Source organism: Coccinella septempunctata, chromosome 6 (assembly GCF_907165205.1).
Source record: "Coccinella septempunctata chromosome 6, icCocSept1.1, whole genome shotgun sequence".
Lineage (NCBI taxonomy): Eukaryota > Metazoa > Arthropoda > Insecta > Coleoptera > Coccinellidae > Coccinella > Coccinella septempunctata.
The window spans coordinates 30,107,438-30,130,798 of NC_058194.1; the positions used below are offsets into that span (position 1 = coordinate 30,107,438).

At 36.6% G+C, this 23,361-nt stretch overlaps 7 protein-coding genes across 8 annotated transcripts; 4 read left to right on the top strand and 3 right to left on the bottom strand.

Annotated features, from left to right (window-relative positions):
• Positions 1–7: 7 nt before the first annotated feature.
• Positions 8–2,394, bottom strand: LOC123315069 (polynucleotide 5'-hydroxyl-kinase NOL9). Its single transcript, XM_044900625.1, has 4 exons — positions 1,127–2,394; positions 620–1,072; positions 389–522; positions 8–336 (listed from the first exon to the last, which is right to left on the bottom strand). The coding sequence occupies exons 1-4, from the start codon at positions 2,347–2,349 to the stop codon at positions 98–100; spliced, it is 2,049 nt and encodes a 682-aa protein (XP_044756560.1). The 5' UTR covers positions 2,350–2,394; the 3' UTR covers positions 8–97.
• A 281-nt stretch (positions 2,395–2,675) lies between these two features.
• On the top strand, positions 2,676–5,507 carry LOC123316092 (recQ-mediated genome instability protein 1-like). 2 transcript variants are annotated; one of them, XR_006538016.1, is made up of 6 exons: positions 2,676–3,171; positions 3,226–3,543; positions 3,612–4,068; positions 4,126–4,561; positions 4,616–4,803; positions 4,929–5,507. XR_006538016.1 is itself a non-coding variant. In XM_044902067.1 (5 exons), the coding sequence occupies exons 1-5, from the start codon at positions 2,808–2,810 to the stop codon at positions 4,718–4,720; spliced, it is 1,680 nt and encodes a 559-aa protein (XP_044758002.1). In that variant the 5' UTR covers positions 2,676–2,807; the 3' UTR covers positions 4,721–4,910. The 2 variants fall into 2 exon arrangements, 1 of the variants encoding a protein (XP_044758002.1); XM_044902067.1 differs by lacking the exon at positions 4,929–5,507 and having other exon boundaries at positions 4,616–4,910.
• Positions 5,051–17,104, bottom strand: LOC123316089. Its single transcript, XM_044902065.1, has 4 exons — positions 14,753–17,104; positions 9,966–10,148; positions 9,325–9,460; positions 5,051–6,028 (listed from the first exon to the last, which is right to left on the bottom strand). The coding sequence occupies exons 1-4, from the start codon at positions 16,745–16,747 to the stop codon at positions 5,838–5,840; spliced, it is 2,505 nt and encodes an 834-aa protein (XP_044758000.1). The 5' UTR covers positions 16,748–17,104; the 3' UTR covers positions 5,051–5,837.
• On the top strand, positions 6,644–8,773 carry LOC123316090 (tyrosine-protein phosphatase non-receptor type 11-like). Its single transcript, XM_044902066.1, has one exon. The coding sequence runs from the start codon at positions 6,740–6,742 to the stop codon at positions 8,603–8,605; it is 1,866 nt and encodes a 621-aa protein (XP_044758001.1). The 5' UTR covers positions 6,644–6,739; the 3' UTR covers positions 8,606–8,773.
• A 1,431-nt stretch (positions 17,105–18,535) lies between the features above and the next one.
• Positions 18,536–19,325, top strand: LOC123315581. The gene is made up of 2 exons (XM_044901335.1): positions 18,536–18,943; positions 19,013–19,325. The coding sequence occupies exons 1-2, from the start codon at positions 18,770–18,772 to the stop codon at positions 19,211–19,213; spliced, it is 375 nt and encodes a 124-aa protein (XP_044757270.1). The 5' UTR covers positions 18,536–18,769; the 3' UTR covers positions 19,214–19,325.
• A 114-nt stretch (positions 19,326–19,439) lies between these two features.
• On the top strand, positions 19,440–20,034 carry LOC123315454. The gene is made up of 2 exons (XM_044901149.1): positions 19,440–19,591; positions 19,722–20,034. Exons 1-2 carry the CDS (start codon positions 19,549–19,551, stop codon positions 19,958–19,960), a joined length of 282 nt encoding a protein of 93 aa, XP_044757084.1. The 5' UTR covers positions 19,440–19,548; the 3' UTR covers positions 19,961–20,034.
• A 132-nt stretch (positions 20,035–20,166) lies between these two features.
• LOC123315453 lies at positions 20,167–23,265 on the bottom strand. Its single transcript, XM_044901148.1, has 7 exons — positions 22,965–23,265; positions 22,534–22,805; positions 22,306–22,481; positions 21,803–22,198; positions 21,058–21,563; positions 20,754–20,973; positions 20,167–20,694 (listed from the first exon to the last, which is right to left on the bottom strand). Exons 1-7 carry the CDS (start codon positions 23,002–23,004, stop codon positions 20,628–20,630), a joined length of 1,677 nt encoding a protein of 558 aa, XP_044757083.1. The 5' UTR covers positions 23,005–23,265; the 3' UTR covers positions 20,167–20,627.
• Positions 23,266–23,361: the final 96 nt, after the last annotated feature.

Sequence of the window (23,361 nt, forward strand, 5' to 3'; positions counted from 1 at the left end):
AGACGAGTTAAAAACTGATTTTAATAGTCGACAATTCAAAGTTAAAATTATATAAACACAATTTGAATCAAATAAAACGTGAATATACACACTATCATCACTTTTTCTCTGCATCAAACGGGATACGAGACCTCTTAGACATCTGATCGAAACCTTTCAGATCTGATGCCATAATGTAAGGTATGTGGCCAACTACACCCTCTTGATTCATATAAATTGACGGTGGAAGGGTTAAACAACCGACCACGAGATGGGTAACTTGTTCTAAAACGTCTTTATTTGTTGGCGTGATTAAAATAACTTTTCTAGTGGATGGATTATAACATCTCACAACTCCTGAAAAATAAATGGTTCAGTTATGTTTTAAATCAATTTTTTTAGAACTTACCCCATCCGAAGCATTCAAATATAGAACTGACTTCATTCACAAGCCGACATAATGCAACGATATTAGCATTCACAGCTTCTAACGGAACGCTTGAATTATTTCTGTCTGTGATTGAAATATCCAATAAGTCAACCCTAAAAAAATTTTTCAATTAAACACAATTTATTACCCCTCATTTGATGAGTAACTGTAGAAAAGGATATGGATAAAAAACTAATATACCGAACTCACTCAAACATGGGCAACTTGTAATCTTGTAATGTACTACAATTTTCCTTCATCATCTGTCCGAAATAAGCCAAAATGCACATTTCCCTTGTCTGACGAGGCTGCAAACTCCAACCAACGTTTTCATCCGTCGCTGAAGGAATTTTTTCAATCTCAAAATTAAAATCGAGTTTCAAATCGGGGGTGAAGAATTTAACATGCTCTGTTAAGGTTTTCTTAGTCATTTCTTTCTTGAAATTCTTCTTCCTATTGCTACTTTCAATGTACACGATTTGATTAGGTTCTAATAAAGCTACAATACTAGATATTAAATGAAAGGCTATGTCATTTGTGAATCCCATTGTGTTGATTATAGTAGGCGTGTTTTCATCATATAGGTCTTCCTTGACCATCTCTTTTAGGCATTCAATGAATTTATCAGGATCTGGAGCCACATTTATATTGCTCAAAATCGATCTGAAACAATTTGATATCTCACAAGATTATCTCATGCTGAAGAGAAGAACTTACCTATCAGCGGTTTTTAGATGGGTATAATTGGGCCCCAACAAAGGCTCCGTAACTGTTACTACGGACAAAGTACTTGGCACACTGAACTCAGATTGTCCAGGGTCTAAATCAATAACCCTAACAGCTTTATACTTCTGCAATAAGCAATTCACTGCAAACCTTAAAAATGTACTTTTACCAACTCCTTTTCCACCACAAACTAAAATCTTAGATTGACTAGTAGCATTCTGCACAACTTCATTCCACTTTGTAGGTAAAGTAATGGCATTCCAGGAACCTTTAGGGTTGATTTCAAGACAAGGAAAAGTTGTTTTCTTAGGAGAAATCCACTGTGAAATATGTTCTTCTATGAAGTTCATAGTGGTATCATGTTTTTTGGAAAACAATAATATACTACTGTCTTTCCTCACCTCCAAATCTTTGAGAATGGGGTGTTTTGATAACTTTGAAATCAAATTTTTGAGTTTACGTGTATCATCACAAAAATTTGATGTATTTTCCAAAGTGACTAATGCTGTTCCCTTTGGTGAGTAAACACTCTGCTTTGTTGAAGAAGTATTCAACGAGTGTCCTAAAATATTAATTTTGCCATGCAAAACTTTCAAATCACAGAATCCAAATAATTTAATGGTTTGGGAATATTTTAATATAACAATGTACTCTGTATCACATTCATGTATTTCACAGCCTGAATCAGTGCTATCTGAATCTGATTCTTCATCAATTTGTGACTTTTGTATCAATTCGTTCAATGTAGACTCTATACTGTCACTTGAGTCTACTTCCGAGATAAAACTATTTTTCATTTCAAAGGGGGACATAGACTTTTTCCTAGCAATAGTAGAAAAATCTTCATCATTATAACAGCGTTCATCTGAAGTGTCTTTTAAGAATTCATCCATTATACTACTTGAATAAGTTGTATCTACACTTTCGTTCAGGTATTCTTCCGAGTCACTTGGTTCATTAGATCGATCATTATCAAAGTCACTCCTTCCATCAGAAAGAATTGTTTTCTCTTCATCTAGGGTGAATGATATTTCCGAAATATCGTCCCTACTGTTATCACTATGTTTTGAAACTTTCGCACGTTTTTCTGGTTTGAACAAAATTGACTTACGTTTTTTTCTCTTTTTTTTCTGTTTCTCTTGTTCGACCCCATTGTTGGAATTTTTAGTTAGACTTTTTGACTTCAATGATTCTTTTCTGAATAATTTCATCATTTTCTTTCAAAGAAATGAAAATTTTCATCAATAATATTCAATGATGTTTACCTCGTTTTGATTTGAATTCGATTTGCACACAAAAGTGAGGTTATTTAGGTTATTTTCTGTTTTCGATGGATACATTTGAACTACATTATTTTTAATATATATATATATATATATTTTGGCAATATGGCAGGCTTATTTCATGTTGAAGTATCTATATTTGGATTTTTAAAAAATGTATAGGAGCAAGTACAAAAGTATTTTGGAAAAATGCCTCTCGCGACTCTAATAGCTCTAATGAAAGTAGTGTGAAAGTTTCATTGTTGACATTGCCCTAACCTTAAATATTTAAAAAAAATAAATAATGAATTTATGATTCACGTTATTGCCAAAAATCTTATTTATTGGATTATCTATTCTAGTTGAAATCATAATCATCATGTAAATATTATAAGGACAAATGAATAAAAATGCAGAACGAATTGCATACTCTCAAAACTATTTTCGACTCCAATAACATACCTGTCTCGATAGAGTGGTTAGAAGAATGTATTAATTGGTGTAAGAGTGAAACGCTTAGTCCGAGCTATACACTTGATCAACTGAAAAATTCAATACATGACCAATGGCTCAATTTGGACTTACGTGATATAGAAACATCAGTTTTACCATCTGGTTTATCAGAAAAGAAGTATATGGTCCTCAATGGTAACTATTCCTTACAAGTAATGAAAGTTGTGGATATTTCAAAACCAAAATATTGGCAACTACAACAGATAAGAAAAGAGAATATCTTAACTAGGCCTTCAGGAAATGAAGTCAGGGAAACAATAGGTAAAGCAGTAGTGCTGAAGTGAATATACTTCATTTTATTCTATATCTTTGAAGGTACTGGCAAAAGAGTACTGCAAGTCACGTTGACTGATGGAGTTCAATATGTGGAAGCAATGGAATATAAACCAATACAGTTGTTAAATATCAATTTGACTCCTGGCATTAAAATTAGATTAAGTGGGCCTGTAACAATAAGGAGAGGCCGTTTGATGTTGCAAGAGCAAAATATTAGGATACTTGGTGGTGAGGTAGAGGAACTGCTGATACCAAATGCAGCAGAAAACGTTTTAGCTAGTGCACTCAATTTGCCCCTTAATAATAATCCAAATAATATTGACTCGAAATTGTTGACAGTCGAACAAGAATCTGAGAGTGAGTTATATTTTATATAAGCTTCCTTGAATTCATAAGTCTGTGCTTACTATACTCTTACTTTGTAGATATTACAAACAGAAGTATCCCGAGAGTTTCTAATTCAGAAAGCATAAGAGAAGTGCAAAGTTCTCGGATTCCAAACAATTATAGTGTTGCCAGTACAGTAAGGCAAGATGATTTCCCTACAGATGAAGACATGGAGATGATGCTGTTGGAGGAAAATAATCTGAGAAATAAAAAAACAGAAAGAATTGATATTCCCAAGAATATCCCCAGTATAAGCAAATCTGGAGAACCAACAGACGAAGAAATCGCTTTACTCATGGAGATTGAAGATGAATATGTGGGAAATAGTAGAAATGCTTTCAATAAAACGCCGGATTTGTTTGAAGACGACTTTGACGCAGATCAAATCGATCACTTGCTTGAAGTTTCGAAAAGTAAGGAAAATACTGATATTCAAAGCGAAGATGTTGGAAGTAAAAATTTGGTTCCAAGTTCCAGTAATCAGGCAAAAAAACGGCAAGTCTTTTACTTTTGTTGGAAAGTTTCAATCTTGAAGAATTAATTTCATTTCAGGGAAACAAAAAGTGATCTGATTACAGAGCCTCCAAAGAAAATTAAAGTACCGGAAGTGAACAATCTAGATTCTAGTCTATTTGGAGATTTTGTGAATGAAGACTTGTTTGCTGATTTGGACTTGGATGATTTAGAGAAGAGAGTTGATACCAAATCTACCGTAATAAATGTGGTTGAACTAAAAACCAAAATTCGTGAAGGTTTCGTGGGTTCCTGTAGAATAAGAGCTAAATTTAAAGGTATAGAAAGAAAAGTCACTGTACAAGGGGAAGAATACAAGGCTGAAATGCGAATTGAAGATTCTACTGGGGATTTAATTGTCCAAGTTCATAGCGATGTTATTTCCAAATGGGCGGGTCTCACACCTGTGGAAATGTTGAATTTGAGAAAGAGTATATTAGCAGGGATGGTTGAATATAAGAACAAAGTTCAGAGTGTGAGTTTTCAGCTTCAAGACGAGGTGATGTATTATATATTGATTTTTTTTCAGATTCTTCAATTGATAATGAAAAAAATATTAGAAGTGGATAACTTGATGGAAATAGATCTGAATGGACCTGATTCTAAACCAGTTATGAAGGAAGTGTTCTATTAGAGACGTCCGAAGCATCAGTTGCTCCAAATCCTACCATACGGAAGAATTATATTGCATATTTGCTCCATACTGAAAAGTATCCCGTAAGTTTTTATTCAACAATACTACCTGAAAAATTCTTACACTGTAAATTATTTCATATTAACAGATTATATTTTTTCAAAAATAAATATTGACACGATTAGTATAATTACTCCTTGGATTACAGTTGAGTTCTTCTATGAGCCAAAACTTGCCACCAAACCTGCCAAGGTATATTAATGAGTGCCAGCTTTTGTGGGGTTATAGGCGCCCCCTAACATTCATATCCGTAAATAAAATATTAAGGTCTTCATTTGCAGCAAAATTTTAATCCAAAAGAAATGTAAATACATTTGACAATACAATATACACATGTAGAAAAAAAATCGATATCGATCAATAAATGCTTCATTTGTGAATGTGTCAAAGCAACATGGATTAAAAGAGTAAATTGGTCCGCAAAAATCAATAATCACAGCTAAAATCTTCAATCTTAAACATAAGTCTAACATTACAAGCGTTAATGAACATAACAGAAACGCCTCATCATTTTGTGATGTAAACGGAATAAAAGTTTCTCACTTTCGATTGAAATAAACAGTTTCAAATCAATTTCTTTCACAATATATACAAATTTTCTCACATTTTGGTTTTCATTTCAAGTTCACAAAGATGTGAAGGGAATTTACAGCACATCACAACTGTGACATTCACGATATTAACCTAATACCACAGTAATACATAAATACAAATAAAATAATAAAAATCGTTATTGATATATCACTGTAAGATGTATAAAGATGTGATAGCTTATGGTTATTTTTCAATACTTCAACAATGTAACAAAAGATTCGGCAAAAATATTCAGAAGAAGCAGGCAGTATTTTGTTTTTCTGATGCGGATCATATTTTTTCCATTCAGTTTCGGCAACAATCCGAAAAATTGGCATTGTCCAAACTCTGTACATTTATGGAGCTCACAGAGCTCCCAAAGACAACTGAATATCCTTGATTCTCAATTGGTCTTGAGAAAATATGCCCAATGCAATTCTTTTCATCAATTGGAATGTTCAAAAGGAAGATATACTGGACTAACCTAAAATAACATATCCGAATTTGTTCCAGCACTGAATGTTACAGGTTGTTCAACTTCTTCCAGCAGGGCCTGATCGTCTTCCTCTATTTGTTCTTCTTTCGTTGGGGGCGGTGTTAAGGGATGCACACTCCTAGACACACCCGGTTGGAACTCTTCAGTAGATTTTGGAATGTAGTTGGCGAGATATGAACCTGTTGAACAATCGCAATCAATTAACAAACAGCGTTATCAAATTTTTTTTTTCGAAAATTATGGTCTAATTACTAGTCAAATATCGATTGCCTAAAAGAATAATCTATAAAACCGCAACTATAACTTTATCAGTTTCTTAATTCATCCATCAATCTTTCCAATTGTAGTGAGAGCTTTAAACATCTTGCCAGGGTCAGGTCAATCAACCAATTGCAAGATGCAAGTCACGAGTTTCAATACATTTTACTTGAACTTGAACTCTAAATCGTAATTGAAGGTCGATCCATTCCTATTAGATCATAAACCGTCTGCTTCTCGGTTTGATTGCATGGTTCCACATCTCACAGTAAACCTAATAATTCTGAATACGGTCCTGTGCTTGAATAAGATGAGGGACGTAAGAAAGAAGAAGAGTGCCTCACTCAAATTTCATCTGTCAAAATTGCAAAACAAAACAATATAAAAAACGGGTAATGATTTAAATACTCGTAAATTCTAGAAATTATGAATGAGACGATCACTAGATAACACTGAAATATTCAGAGAACTAAATTGATAAAACAGATAAAGATTTTAGTCGATAAAACAATGAATTCCATGTAATGCTGTAACCTATCAAGGATTCGATATCCTGTAATAATGAAGTGAATACCTACAATTTTCAACTGTGACTCAAAAAATCGCTGCAAGTTGAGATAATTCATGCCAAAATGCACTCGAGAAGGTGGTTTTGGCCCAACTTAAGCGGTATAGAAGCAGAAAAAGTTCTGATGGAAAGAGGAGTAGACTGTAGTTTCTTAGCTAGACCGAGTCTAAACAACCCAGGAGATTTCACACTGTCTGTTAGACGGAATGGTCAGGTAACCCACATCAGAATACAGAATTCTGGGGACTTTCTCGACCTGTATGGTGGTGAAAAATTTGCCACTTTGTCAGAGCTCGTAGAGCATTATATGGAGAACAGAGGACAGCTTAGGGAGAAAAATGGCGATGTGATTGAACTGAAATATCCCCTTGTTTGCATGGATCCCACAACCGAGAGATGGTTTCATGGTAACTTAACGGGTAAAGACGCTGAAACTCTACTTGGAGAAAAAGGCAAAAGTGGAAGTTTTCTTGTGAGGGAGAGTCAATCGAAAATTGGAGATTTTGTTTTATCAGTTAGAATCAATGATATAGTAACTCATATCAAAATAAGGTCTACAGCCGACAATAGTTTTGATGTTGGTGGTGGAGAAAAATTCAGCAATTTAACAGATTTGATCGACCATTACAGGAAGAACCCGATGGTGGAAACATCGGGTCTTGTTGTGCATTTAAAACACCCGTTTAATGCAACAAAAATAAATGCTTCTGGTATTTGCTCTAGAGTAAAGGAGCTTCAAAGGGATAACGGAGCTTATGAAGCAGGTTTCAGAGAAGAATTTGAATCACTACAACAGGAGGAATCCAAATTGCTGTACTCAAGGGAAGAAGGAACAAAACCTGAGAACAAGCATAAGAACAAGTACAAAAATATACTGCCATTTGACCATACCCGAGTAAAACTGAAGAATTTTTTTGAATCGGACTATATCAATGCAAACTATGTGAAATGGAAGAATGACGAATGTTCCGAAACAGCAGGATGTAACAAAATATATGAAAATCTGGAATCTATAGGAAAAACCTATATAGCGACACAAGGATGTCTACCAGTGACCTTGAGAGATTTTTGGTACATGGTGTGGCAGGAAAAATGCCGTGTTATTGTCATGACGACCAAGGAGACAGAAAGGGGTAAGAAGAAATGTGAAAAGTACTGGCCTAATCAAGATGAAACAGAAACTTACGGAGAGATCAACGTTGAAAACACAGAAGAGACCATTTATCTTCATTACACCTTGAGAAGACTGACAATAACCATTGGACAAAATAGGAGAACCATCTTTCATTACCATTTCCAAGCTTGGCCTGATCATGGAGTCCCCTCCGACCCTGGAAGTGTCTTGAACTTTCTGCAGGAGGTGAACAAACAGTATGAGAATATAAAACTTGAACAAATTGAGGGAAAACCTCCAGGTCCTGTACTAGTTCATTGTTCGGCTGGTATCGGTCGTACTGGTACCTTTATCGTCATAGACATGATCTTAGATTACTTAAAAAGACAAGGACTCAATAGTGAGATAGATATACAGAAAACGGTCCAAATGGTGAGGTCCCAAAGATCTGGGATGGTTCAAACTGAAGCTCAGTATAAATTCGTATACTTAGCAGTGAAGCATTACATAGAAACTACCACAGAACGAAGGAAGGCAAACCAGAAATCTCTAGAGATTGGAAGAAACTACACAAACCTTTACGGTAACACCAATTCCTTAACGACCAACCGAAGAATGACTCTCAGCAATTTACCATCTGTGCCGCCAGTGACTGCAAGCTACAATAGGGCTAGTTGGACTACTTTCTCGCCAAACTCCCCCGAAGACCTCATCAAGTTTTTCGATTACGAAAATCTCACTATGGGTCAGCAACAACCGAATTTACCGCCTCTGCCACCAAGGAACTCAAGAAAACCCAACAGAGGTGAATCATGATGTTAAGTGTTGGGTGAAAAATTGAGCCCCGATAATCCACCTCAAAATTGTGCCAAAACGAGTGATATACTCATACAAATTCAGCAGAAACGCTTCTAATTGAATTTTTATTTTTATAGCATTTATAACTATTATACGAATTCAATCAATAAATATATTTTTACTAAGTCTTAAGTAATTTGACCTGAATTCGCCCTGTGAGCTAAACACACTGATTAAACAAGTGAATTCTTCAAGTTATTTTATTAGGGATTCAAAGATAGATAGCGCTACCTGGAAACTTTTCGTTTTGCAAAGCAATTGCAGTATAAAATGATTTAACAGCAACTCATGGATGATCATAAGAGTAACAGATGCCAAAATCAATAAACAACATATGGTGACGAGTTCGCTACCTACGCATACTTCAAAGATACGCTCGAACGATATGATATCGATAAAGGAAGTCCAATGACTAAAACGGCTTTTTAAATACATTAGCAAAATACTTGTCATCACATATAACCGTGCATCTTTTACGAAGTAAATAACAAAATCTTGTCTTCTTGTTTATATCTATGACTGCCCTATGTTTATCTATGCCCTATGTACGCTTGACATTTCTGAATATGCTCCGCCACAGAAATGCAGTGCATGCTTTTTGCGGGCTTATTTTATTCGAATATCATTCATAATATTCGAACTCAAATTGCGATTTGTTCAGATCAATTTTTACTTACCAGATAGATTAGGAACTGCATGACCTGTCATCGGTGGGGACGATGGAATCGACGTAGGGGATTCATCTACGAGGAGCGACGATTCCGAGGGATATTCAAATACGTCCGGTCCAGATTCTACGAACGATATCCTCATCTGAAACAATGGAAAACGTTTCACTTTCCTGCGGAACTAGGGGAACACAATGAATTGAACTGGTTTATTTTGGAAGATACAGAAGGTCAAAAATATTGCAAAATTTCGGGTAAAATGAAAAATCAAAAATACGGAAACACATTTTTTAACAGCTAAGAAGAGTCGGATACCTTCAAGATTCTGAAGCGACGTATTGATTAACTAGGATTTGATGAATTACAGCAAATAACCCAGTTACTCGATAAATTGTAGTTCCATTGCTCTCGTGTTCGTGTTTTTAAGTAGGTGAGAGTTATATAAACTAGTTCGCATTAATCAGGTAATTCCGCAATATTGTTAAAAATTGCTACTTTCGATACTGATACAGTTTCTATAAACCTGCATTAGATTTACTTTCATTTGGCTGTAAGAGTTTTCCTATACCGATTATCATGATTCTAAAGAAGTAGTCAAAGTCGATCAATAAGCACATGTCTAGTTTATAATATGAATTTTCATAACTCACTCGACTCCTTTTAGCCTTATGCTTGATGCTGGATTTTCCATCTATCAAAATATTATCATTGATGAAAGTAACATCACAAGGACTAGGAGGAGCTTCAAGATACTTCCTAATTTCTTCATCCTCATCCGTGAAAGATTCGTCTATCGCCGCCCCTGGTAAAAGTATAATTCCACCTTCACCAACCTGAAAAAAACATAAAAAATACATCGAGAACTAGTGTACACCCCTCAATCAATAAATTTCAAAATAACATCGAATTAAAGAAGCACAGCCCTGAATCATAGAAATCAAGTATGCTCAAAGCATAGACATAGAGACTTTAAGTCTATGGCTCAAAGTGACACCACCGAGAATACTCGGTGTACTCGGAGTATTCTCGGTGTTGTTGCTTATAGACCACTTAGAAAATGTCAATGAACTTAATATTTTTGAAAGACTGTTGAAAGCGAAAAATCATTTCCGTTCGTAGCAAAAAACGCAAATGATTGTACCTAATTGGGTCACAATTGTTTACTGTGGTCAGGAATATTTATGTCATTAACCTTCGAGGCCGATTCTTTGTAAGCCTCTATGAATGAGTTTATTAGATTTATTTATTCATATTGCTGTCCGAGAAAAGCATTTCATTCTCATGCGATTAACATTGGGCTTCGATGTCGGGACTCATTTCACCAATAAATTAGACGAGATACAGAACCGTGTAATGCTATATACCGGAATGAATTGGATGTTTTTGCCTTGGCAATTACGGTGGTCTAATTGAATTTTTTCTGTGGACTCATTTCGCTTCATCTTGTTGTGTACATAGAAAGATCATACACTATGTTAATGTATCGCAACATTTCTCTGTGTTCGATTTTATCTTAGATTCGAAATTGTCATCGAAGGAAAACTCAAGACAGGAAATAGTTTTTTCTTCACGAACACAATCTTTATGATGCCTCTATGGTTGTAACGTTTTATATTTCTATGGCAAACTCCTTGGAAATCCATAGAAAGTGATTGATTCGAAATAAAGAATAGAAGAATAATCGGTAATTATGCTTTATTCGGTCTATTTGGCAAAGGAGTATGGATCTGTTTGAGCGTGAACACCAAGGAAGATTGTCAAATAGCCTCAACGATGGACTGTTTGAAAAGTGAAAGTCTGCGGCTAATTTTACGATACGCATTTCCGATCGTTCTGCGTTCTGCGGTTTTATTGGAAAGGGGTACCAGGTGAAATATTGGATCCTATGGTTCCATTGTATCTGAAGAATGCAGCAATAACATTCATTTTTCACCTAAACATGAATAAATTCTCGGAGCAAAGAAAAATCTTCACTTCCAGGAATAACGGTTTAGTCCGGCATCGGCAACCTCGTTATATTTCGAACGAAATGTTCGTCAGCTGCTTTCCCCCTTTATTGAACTTTCGTGGTTTCAATCGTGGTTATTCATACTCGGCGTCAAGTACTCATTCAAGTGATTCATCCATTTCCATTGTGATAACATCGAAAAATTTCAACAATTTGGATGGAGTGGCTATCAGCCTTGTACCGTTATTTAATACCAATTAAGGCACATCCGTTTATCTCATATTTGAATATTTCAAACTGGTTCTGTCATTTACAAGAGGATGCCAACAAAATAAATTCACAATGAAGATTTCATCTTCTATGTTCTCTATTATTTTTAAGTCGTCAGAGAGATTAATGTCTAGAGTTCAAAGTTGAACAATGAAAAGTAAGATCAGAGCAAAGAAAGAATAATTACTTTGAACGTATCTGCGTTGCCATCAAAGCTACCGTTTTCGTTGAGCTAAAATTCTTTCGCCACTGTTATAAACACAATTATAATTAGTTCCGTTCCTAGTACCGCTATATGGAATTGCTCCTTCAATTCTATGATGATTCTCTCAACGTTGACTTGCCAGTGGGTATATTCCACCAATTTTCAGTAAAAGTGACCGAGTAATCTATCTTTTCACCATCTCCAATGGAATGAGTATTGAAATGCATGGAATAATCATTATTTCACATCCCCTGAAATATCACGGTGAAAATATTGTTTTTTCTGCCACAGACATCAAGAGTGCGAATGGAAAGTTATTACAAGTAAATAAAGTATCAATTACATTTTCTAATTGGTTACTTACGATAATTAATACATTCTAAAGAAACGAATGAATAAAATTCGAACACCTCTTTAGAGATACTCACAGAGAAGGAGCCTTGTTATAGTTTCTTTCAACAAGAAGGTAAATGTATAATTTATGGAAGGAAACTTAAATTATTTATGAATTCTACCTAGAATGTTCGATGGTCATTCATCGCATTTCTAATTAAACGTTTTCTCTTATTTGTAACGAATTCAAACTTGATTTCAACAAAAATATTCAGAAATTTCAGAAAGCTGGAAGCTGCAAGTATTTCTATGATCGCCAGAAATCTTGAGATCGCTCGAAAATGAGATCAGAAATATTTTGACATCTATGACTTCAGCGAAAAAAGTACGAATAATAATGTGTTTTAATTGAATACGATATTCCGGTGGAAATTTTTGTCAGTGTTGAATACAGAAATATTCGTTGTTCAAACTCGATAATATTTGTACGGAAAAAATTTGGCGGAAACAGTAGATGATGTTGGTACAAAGCTCATTCAATCGCCCTAATCCAGCGTCACACTTTCTGAACATTCCTCACCGAATTACAGAGTACACCCAATCAGTGCTTATTCACGTATCTGTTCTCAAATTCTCTGGTCTGGTATAGAGATGTGTGACCCAAATTAAAAATGAATAATCACGCTCTGTGTAATTTACTCAGCTTCTGTGCGTGATTCGCGGGTACGTTCCGAGATGCTGCCTCTAGGCGTCTCAAATTTCCGGGAACTCAGTACAATTACGACCTGAATTATTTTGTACCGCACAACGTATTATTTCATGAAATGTCGAGTTGTAAATGTTTTACTAGGTAGCCAGACCTTTCATGGTAGCGAAGATAATAATGATGATGATTATGTTCCTATTTATGAACAAGCTGTTCCATGGATAGGAGGAGAGGTCATGTATTTTAGGAGGAAACGCATCGAAAAATAATTAGGGTTGGGAGGTTGAGAGAAAAAAACCAGTCATAGACGTAGAACGTATAAGAACTGTCAGATTTTGGTGATCGATGCAGAAGATTTGTTATTGGAAATAATCATAGACTATGATTATCTAATAACGCTCAAGTACCTATTACATATTGCAAGTTGCACACAAATGATTACGCTTGAACACGCGGAAATTTGCATAGTAAGACTGTGGAACATTATGCATGCTATTCAAGCTAGGTACTTCCTAACGTATCAGGAATAATAAGAAGAAAGTCAAGCCCAGAAACAAGAGCTTTGGAAATTGACACCCTCCTCTTTTGCACACCCCCAGACCAATAAAATTTGAATATAGAAATTGTAACGCTTGTCTATAAAAATTTTTGTATGCCGCAACAAGAACCATAGAATTTCTAAAAAGTAAATCCGCAATTTTTTAGCACATATTCTGAACATTAATAAAAATCATTTCGTTATGGTTGAAATTGGCCGGAATCTATGGACTCTAATGTTAGTCAATTGACAACCTTGGATTACAATGGACGTATAATTAATAATATAATCGGTGAGTGAATAGTGATTGACTCGGTGATTGATATAGGCTTTCCCATATCTAATTCTTATCGTTGTCGAATACTCATTGTGTAAACGTAAAATAACTGAAGCTGATAACAATACCACAGATTTGTCGAGAAAAGAAGAAACATAGACACATGTGGGAGAGTGACAAAAATGCATTTCAGGACATAACGAAGCTATCGATTCGTGTACCAGAAGATGGGGAGCATTGTTCTGAATTATTCAAGAATTATCTTCGGGCTGGACCTTGCCGTAGGGATGCGAAGTGCATTTTAGATTACATGTAGGGTACAATCGAAGAGTTTACTCGATAATAACCAAAAAGAACAAAGAAAGTTCGCTCCCTGTGAATTATTCTGTGGTTCTGTCCAGTTCTATGTAAAACAATGACAACAACCTCTCTTCCTGCGTATTTACATCCCTATATTAAAAATCCATAACTTATCATTACCATGATTTAATGGCAAGCAGACAATTTTTTTCGTATCAATTCATCTTAAATGGCCTTCGCTGCGCTATGGCATTCTGGAGACCTTCCCCAGAGCACATAATTATTCCAAGACCATCAAGGATTGTTTTGTGTTCGTTATCTTGCAGAATGGAGGCAATTCTGTGAAATAGGTAACTTTTGTTTTACGTGCATAATCTACGACCTGCTTATCTATATTTGTCACGTATTCCGTCAACTAATAGACTGAAGAAGATTTTAACACGTTGTGTTGCAATTAGTTTATCTTGGAACTGTGGTGACTACCATATTGCGGAATTTGTAGAGACTCCATTATTTTGCAGTTTCGTTCAAATGTTTGCGTTTCTCGACATGAAATAAGCTGTCACGGAAAGGATATTATTCGCAGGACTCGCATATTAATTCATTTACAGGAGAAATTATACCCTAGAAAATGCCGCAAATTTGAACTATGAAAATTTCAACGAGGGCTGACGTGCCTGAAACTCTGTGGTCCTGCCCTTCGACAGTGGATGTCATGTCTTGTCATGTAAATAAGCAACAATTGTCACAACGATATCAGAAATATTGTATCATATGTTTCGACTTGCCTTAAAATAATCAGGCTGTGCATTTTAATCCTGTCAAATGAAGACAACGAAGAAAATCCCAAAAACACTCACCTTCGGTCTTTCCAGCTTCCCGACGCTCCTACTCCTATCGTTCTGCACATAATCCGGCACGTCCTTCCTATCCGTAAACTTAAAAACGATAGAGTTCGATTCCGGCTCTCTAGGAGGCCGTTTCACTTTTTTTGGCACAAACACATCAGCCCTATCCTCGACCTTGGACTGCTCCAGGCTCTTCGCCGCATTGATGAGGTTCTTCTCCAACACGGGGTCCTTTGGGGGCCTTATCGGGGGGCTCACGATCTTCCTGCGGGGTATGGGTGATATCTGAGACAACCTGGGCGATTCCTCCGACGTAGGGGAACTCCGATTATAGTTTATGATCAGTTTTAGGGGTTCGTTAAGAGGCACGGCATCTTTTGTACTGGTTTGGTCCACTTGGTGGAGCGTCCCGTCGACGGCACACCGATCGGTTGTCACACTTTCAAGAATTTCGTGGTTGTAGCATTCCTTGGGCGTGTTGTCCGATGACTCGTAGGATGGGGTGGAGACGGCTATGGGGTTGATGGTCATTATGAGGTCTGGAGTATGGCACAGACGGCCTGTCGTGTCTTGTTCCACCTTGACGAGGGATACGTCCGGTATCAACCCTGGCAATTGTGCAGGTTTAACCTTGCCTGTAACGGCTTTATCCGACACTTCAACCACTTGTTCGTCCTTGAAAGTTTTGGTTTCTTCGCATGGAGACAGCACAGGTGACGTTTGGGGTTTCTTCGAGGTAGCCCTGATCCTTGGCGCCACTTTTGGAGGGTTAGTTCCATTGGTTACAGTCTTGGGTTTTTCCGGTTTCGGCTTGTTCTCCGTTTTCGTTTTATTATCTTCGGCCTTGGATTTGGCGATATTGTCGCCGTTTTTGGCAAGGAACGGCGCAGCGGGCTTGGTCTTAACCGGAGGTTTCTTGGCCTGTTTCGACTGCACGATGATGCTCTTGTAACAAGCCACTTTGGCGGCCACCTCACCGGTGTTCACCGGCGGTTTGGTCCTCTGTTCCGGGCGTTTCTCGAAGATCATCTTGGCCTGTTTGACGACGTCGGCGGGCGGTTTCTCGCGTTCGTTCATCATGGGCGCTATCCTCTTCGGACGGTTCACTCGCGGCACATAGCCGTTGTTAAACAGGACATTGGTTTCGTTTTCTCCGACTTTGCTATCTTTGGGTTTCCTGTATTTGTCACTTCCTTCCTCCAGGTCAGCGATAAGGAGGTATTCGTGCATCGATTTGGGCCTGCCGTTGTCCTGGGGCTGCTGCGACGGCGGCGGCGGCGATATCATGTTCTCGAACCTGGAGATCGTCTCCATCGACCTGGCCCTCTTCATGTCTTGCACCCCGCGTTTCGAGTGCCTGTACCGGTTCGTGTGCCTGTCGACGCCGTTGGTTTGGAACAGACGTCGCGTTTCCGACTCGGCCTTAACGGATTCCTCGTCGTCGTCGTCCTGGTCGTCCAGCATGTCCTCCAGGGAGGCAGCCTTCCTCAGATTCGGCCTCTGTTTCAGCTGGTTCTCCCTGTGCAACGTCAGGCTGAGATACTTGTTTTTCAGCTTGTTCACGATGCCCGGGCCGTAGTGGAGTTCCTCCGATGAGTCGCTGTCCGACGTTCTGGAATTGTTCTCGTTCTCGCTGGCCATATTATGGCCGGATTCCCAGGAACTGTAATCGACCGACCACACGCGTTCTTGTACCATTTTGCACGTTTTTCGTTGCGTTAATGGAGAAATGAACTTGGCGCTGGTCTCATTCTTGTCCGGATTGATGGACGACACTTTAGCTGCACCAGACGCGGCCGATAACTGGTTGCATGTCGTCGGTCGGATTCCAACACTAGTTTGGTGGCTGTGTTTAGGTGCACGACCCGCGGAGTCGCTCTGATAGGGGGGAGACGGCCGACTGCCACAAACCGTTAACGCCTGGTTGCCGGTGCATTTGTTCTGCGCCCGAAGACGGGCCACCAGGTCTTTCTTCCAAACTGGGATGTCAGCAGACGAGCCTTTCATATCGACCAATAACCCACCCTGTATATTCACGACGAACTTACAACATGTTCTACTCAATTACTGACTTACCCCAAGAATGTTTCTTTGGCTTCGACAACACACAATCAATTGTAAAACTGCACAAAACTAGCGATCACTTAAATAACAACATTCACATTTAGGTTAGGTATCACAGATGGTTGGAATGGCTTTTGATAGACGATATGAGATGATCGAGTTCGTCTTATGACTAGGTACACTATCGTTTTACCTCAAATTTCTACGTACGATAGCTAGAATTGCCTGTTTAATGTGATGTGATTATAAAAATGCAAAAACTATCGAGTAGGTAGATAAATATCTCAGATGATGTAATGCGCAAGTGTCCACAGAACATCATGACATATGCGACATTGCCGCTACCGTCGTCGTAATAGGAAAATTGGACAAGTTGGGGATTTCGATTTCTTTGCCAATCCTTCAATCAATTAATTTGTGAATAAAAGAAGATATTATCGATTATCTTACTCTACAAATACGAAGTGAAAAAATTAATTCAAAAACTTTTTGTATTAATTTCTTTAATAAATAAAAAAGTTGAATCATAATTGTGTCCACATGCATCATGTTATTCGCAAGGTATAAATATTTCGCCCAACAAGAAAGCACCTTATTCAACATGGTACATTTTAAACAGAATCCCAAGAATAAAACTGCTGGAATGAAATATCTTCACAAGTAAGATTTTCACCAAATTGAGATAATTTATTCAAAAGAATAGACTAACAATATGTAGTCGATAGCTTCTGTTCTCAGAAAAACATTCATTCATTAACTTCAAGTTAAAAACATGAATATTCAAGTCCATCAACTGTCACTTTTTAAGAAGTAGGTATATTCTCCCAATTTCGAATAAGTTTGGCAACGTCCAGTAGGGGATTCGATCTCATCTCTCGTTTTCAGACAGGTGCCGTTGATAGGTGAAAGGAGAAATTGCATTAATTTCCGATACTAATGGACATGAAGCGATTATTTATGACTCATTGAGTTATTTCGTCATTTGCTATCGGAGTATTCTAAAGAATTTCGAAGCGCAAATATAATTTGCATATTTTTCTACTATGAGGCAGTGGGTATTTTTGATTCTGACATTATGATAACCTGAAAAATGATTGAAATAATCAGAATTTGACATATATTTGATTGTCTATGGATTAGTAGTCGTCAGTGGCGTCCGCAAAGGGTGGCTGGTGTTCTCAATCTGTAGTCGAGAAATATAAATCCGTGATAATATTGAACCCATTAGAATTTTTTCCAATTACTCCTTTGAAATTCTGTCTTAAATAATTATTTTATTAGTTTCTGCTACAACCCTTATATTTTGTATGTATCTGAATTTGCGCATCCACCATTTTTATTTGAGAGGTTCTTCCATTTTTATGGCAGCATCAACAATAATTATCGAAAAAAATTATTTTAATTGTCTAGTATTTGATTTCAAGGAAAAAGGGTTTTCTCCAGAATAGCTGAAACTCCAACAATCCTCCCTACTTGCCTCTATTCGGCGTTAACATCAAAACATTTTGTTGCCTCCTTTCAGTTGTAGAAAAATTATCATTTTCGTTACTCACTGTATGAGTAAATGTATTGAGCACTTAGCGATATGAAGCTTTCAAAAAGCAATGAAAGATATTATTAATCGGATTGAAGATTAACCAATCTATCTCATTTCAGACAATGCGAAATATTACAGCATTAGTTCAATATGTTTTCCATTAATTACTCGCTCCTGTTAATATTAATGGAACAAAGATATTGATATCATTTTATAATAGTAGGAAATTGGATAATGATAATATTCATTATACGAAATCCGAGTTCAAAGTACTTTTCAGGTGTTCAAAGCAATCAAATTTAATTTCGATAAAGTTTCAATATAAAACTGTGGATGCTAATATAAAAAGGACATTTCAAAGGCTTCAAACGACGGACAGTCTAATTTAAATTATTCAGTGTGTTGTAGCAGCAGTTAAAAAAATTAAAATGCAATTTCACTTGAGTTTATCGTTAGTTTCTTGCATTCTTTGTGTGAATTATGTCGTTGGGTTTTCATATGATATTATAGATGGTCAATGTAATAATACAGAAAGTTTGAACGAGCTTTTCCATAAAAAAGTCAAAAAGAGTGGAATCATCTTTTGGACAGCATATTCCAAGGTAAATTAATAAATTTTCGAGGAAAAATTACATACATACAATTAATATTTTCATTTGCTCGGGTTTCAGGTTGAATATTATGGAGATACAGTAATAACTTGCATAAAAGTGGTGAACACTTGGCGGGATGGAACTGGTGGCAGTGCAAGAATCGTTGAAGGTGGCGTAGGACATTATTTCGCAATAATTGAAATGCATTCACAGTTCTGTCGAGGACTTTCTTTTGATATCCGTATATATGCACAAAATTTCAAAAAATTCATCCGTTGAATAGCTCAAAGACCATTGTGTTGTTTCGAATTAATTCTTAATTGACGATCTCCCGTAGGAAAAATGTGATAAGACTATTTAATTGAATTTTTCAATATATTTTCATATTGAACTATGCATTCTATTTTTCATGACATCCTACCCAATTATCGAACGCACCCAGGTATAATTTGTACTTGACGTTTTCTATGACATAACAGTTTTCTTTAGTTTATTTGACATTTCACATTTCACATTTCATTATGAAGTTTGGAAAATTGGTTGTTGCATAACGTGCGAAGAAGGGATTTTTCTTGGACGTTCAAATTACGCTGTGCTCTATCTAGATTGGAAAAATGCAATCTTCCAGACTTTTATCACGAGTGCTATTTAGGCCAGGTAAGTGACATTGCCAAAGCCGTTGTGTAGTGTTGGAAAAAATTGATTTTATTTGGTAATTTGCTCCAATCCGATTCTTCACGCTTAAGCAAGTTTCAAATAAGTTAGAATGTGGTTTAAATCGTTTTAGCTACCAGAAACTCGTCCTCCAAGGTAAACTTTGATATCCCAGCTATGAACGAACTGCCACAACCTAAAGGCGACTGGAAAACCAATTATGATGCCCTAAATAGAAGGTACACTCTTCATTTGCTGTTGGGTATTGGTACTCTTACTGGTACCTTGATTTTTGGGAAGGCTGCTGGATACCTTGAATTATACAATGATATTCCAGAAGTTCCAGCTGACATAAAAAGTTATAAGTTATAAAGCATCGATAAAGAATTAGTTAAACCATAATTAGTTGTAATTTGTAAAACCATTATACATATGTATAAATGAAATAACAGGTTCTTACTACATCCTTCTTCCCTCTTGATGTAGATTGATATGGTATATACGAAAGCCTCATAAGTATATTGATAATGAACTCTGTAGATAATAATGTTAGGAGGTGTTATGAGAACAAAAAGAAATTACTTTTAACAGCTGTTTAATTTATTTTCATAAATTCAATATAAAAATTACGATAAATTGCAGATATATAACGGAGACCAATTAAATTCCAACATATAATAGGTATATCATAAATATAGTCTGGTGAGATTCGAAAGCAAAATATATAAATTTCAATAAAATTGATGAACTTTGAGAATTATAATTGAATTTTACTAATTTTGTTCTTACCCTTGTCAGTTAAAGAACTTAAGTTCTGATTAATTATAAAAGCGAAGCATATTAAAAGGTAAAGATAAAATTGTATTAGCTAATTTCGTTTCGAATTAATAAAAGGTGAAAAAATCAACCCCGCATCGAAAACTTAGTATATTGATTAAAATAAAATTAAAAATATTAACAACAACCTACAGATGAATTTGAAAAATATCTTTCGCTTTCCGAAAAATTCAATTTGTCTAATTGCTAGAACTGACGAAAATTAAAGTCCACTGCTCGTTTTGAAATCTTGCATTCTCAACAAGATCCTTCTCTTCATCTCTTTGTACCTGAAAAATAATATATCCAACTGATAGTTAATGGTTCGAAATGAAAAACTGATACTCACTTCTCTTTCAGTTGCGCAACTTCTCTTTCTTCTTGCGAGTAGTACTGGTTCAAAATGGCTCTACATTCAGCCAAAGATAGGTTCAAGAACTGAGCCACTTCATTACTAACTTCCGGTGTTGTATGACTGTCCATTAAAAATAATTTGGCTATATCTTCATGAGGACCACTTATAACTCTAGCGCATAGTGGTGACTCGTCATCTTTGAGCCTTCTTTGCTCTGAAAAATTGAAATTTGGCCATTCAACTGTGATTAATAGTGAAAAAACATCACTATCACTATCAAGAATATCTCGAAACTAACCTCCATTATCTCTTATCATGAACAGAGCAAAATTGCTTGGATCACTCTCCACCTTATACTTTTCCAAGATCAGATTTATAACCTCTTGAGTATTGACCAAAGATGTTATCCAAACACTCATTTGACTGCCATGCGGTGGGGTGAAAAAGCTGGTTTCTCTGTCATAAAAATGACCATTGATTGAACACCTTCGTTTCACCTTACTCCTTGATAACCGTTTTCCAGGCCTTCTTCTTATAGCTGTAGAACCTTTAGGCCTACGTACAACCTCCTCCGGAGATTCAGACATGGTCGAGATATCGAAGCTTGCCACAGAAGATCTGTCGAATTCAGGAGATTGGGAGTCTCGAGCCCTACCAATACAGTCAGGGCCCGATCTGGATCGATTCAGATGGTTGCTGTTCAAAATCCAGCTATCATCCTTAGTTACGTATTTGGTACTCTCAGATGTAGTTTCATCCTTCGATGTTGCAAGACTTTTGTTTGAATTCTCTGCATCATTTGGGCTGAAATATTATATCATACTATTCTACAAAATATAACATCATACAAGTACTTTATAAATCATCATAACATTGTAGCAGGTGTTAATTTTGAAATTCTATGATATTTAGTTCAGTCAGTTGAGAATGTTAGGTTAGGTTACTTTAATTTGACACTTTATATTTGACATATTCCCGTGATAGCGCAGGCGTGAAGCTCCAGTATGGCTCAAACCAAGGAGAAAGGATTAGTATATCCTTACCTTCTATTTTCTTTCTCTTCTCTATTACCACTTTCTTGGCTGAATTGAGATGGCAGAGGTAGGGGCATAGTCTGATACAATTTCTCCGATTCACTAACCCTCCTTTCAACCTGCAGGAGATCATCTAATTCATCCCATTCCATTTGTTTAACATCTAATTTGGAAGGTAGAGTCACACTCTTATGAAATGTTGTGTGCGGCGGAGTAGTGGGGCTATTTTCAACAGTACTACTATCAGTAGATTCACTACCACTCTCAATACCAGTATCATTTCTACTGGTATCAAAGGAATCTACTGTTGAGATATCAGATGCAGTGGATAGATCGTTATAGCTAGTATCTCTAGAGATATTCTCAATATCATTTTCAGAGTCAGAATTCATGGAAGCAGAATACCTTAAAAATTTGACAAGGATCAGTACAATATAAAACCCATAAAAACTCTTTCTATGGCAATAGCAACAATTCGAGAATAATCCCTAATTTGGAACCCTGACATTTACCTGCAAGAATTTCTCTTTCTAACAGTCACAACCGTTCTTTGATCATCGTTTTCTTTCAAATGGATTACACCCTGAACTCCCCAATATATCCTTAAGGGTCCCTCAAGGATTAAGCGACCATTCACTTCCCTACTTCGTATTTCTCCACTTTTTCCTTCATGGAACTGATTGTAACTCTAAACAAATTATGATTTCATTCATTTCACCAAACAATCTCCTAAACACTACCTTCAATTTTGAATCCATGACTGATCTGGGAGGGTAAGATGGTCCATTGCCAATTTTGGAAGCATCTTTTATAGGTCCGAAGCTTTTATGAGATTCTACCCTTGTTCCATGGCCAAAAAGCTGGGGTCCAAAGAGCGCACCATAGCAAGGTACATGACAGTAAGGTACACCCTTATGCTCAGCATGTTGACCGGGATTCAACCTTTTTCCACATTCTTCACATCTAAGACATTCTGGATGCCAATTGTAGCCCAGAGACTGTTTGCGTTCGGCTTCAAATTGAAAATATTAAGCTTGTATAAATAGGTTTCTTTCTCCACTCAGCTTCCACTAATTGAAAGCTTCTTCAGAACAAAACATGCATTTTACTACTTCTAAGTTCTCTTGGATACATGGAAATCCTTGAGAGGACAAAGAAATTTTCAACATACCAAAATAGACCGGCTTTCCACACTTGTGACATTTCCACATATTCACTCTTTGTGCAATCACTACTACAATTTTTCAAGAAATTTCTCAGAACGAAGAACAGAACAACAAACCAGTATGAGTTGATATCATTATTGTTGTATTTTTCACTGGGTATTACTATTTAATCAATTCGAGAATGACTTATTGCAGAAAACGGATTACTAACATTATAATTTTGATTTCGTTCTCTGGGACTTGCGATTCAGAACGAACAACTAGAACCGCCTTTACGCAGTCAACCCTGTAGAAGTCAATGATCTCAAAATATTAATTGCCTGGAAAATCATAGTTCAAATACAAGTAGTTCTGATGTCCTCGAGGAAAACCCTTCTCATAGACAATCTCTCTGAGAAAAAC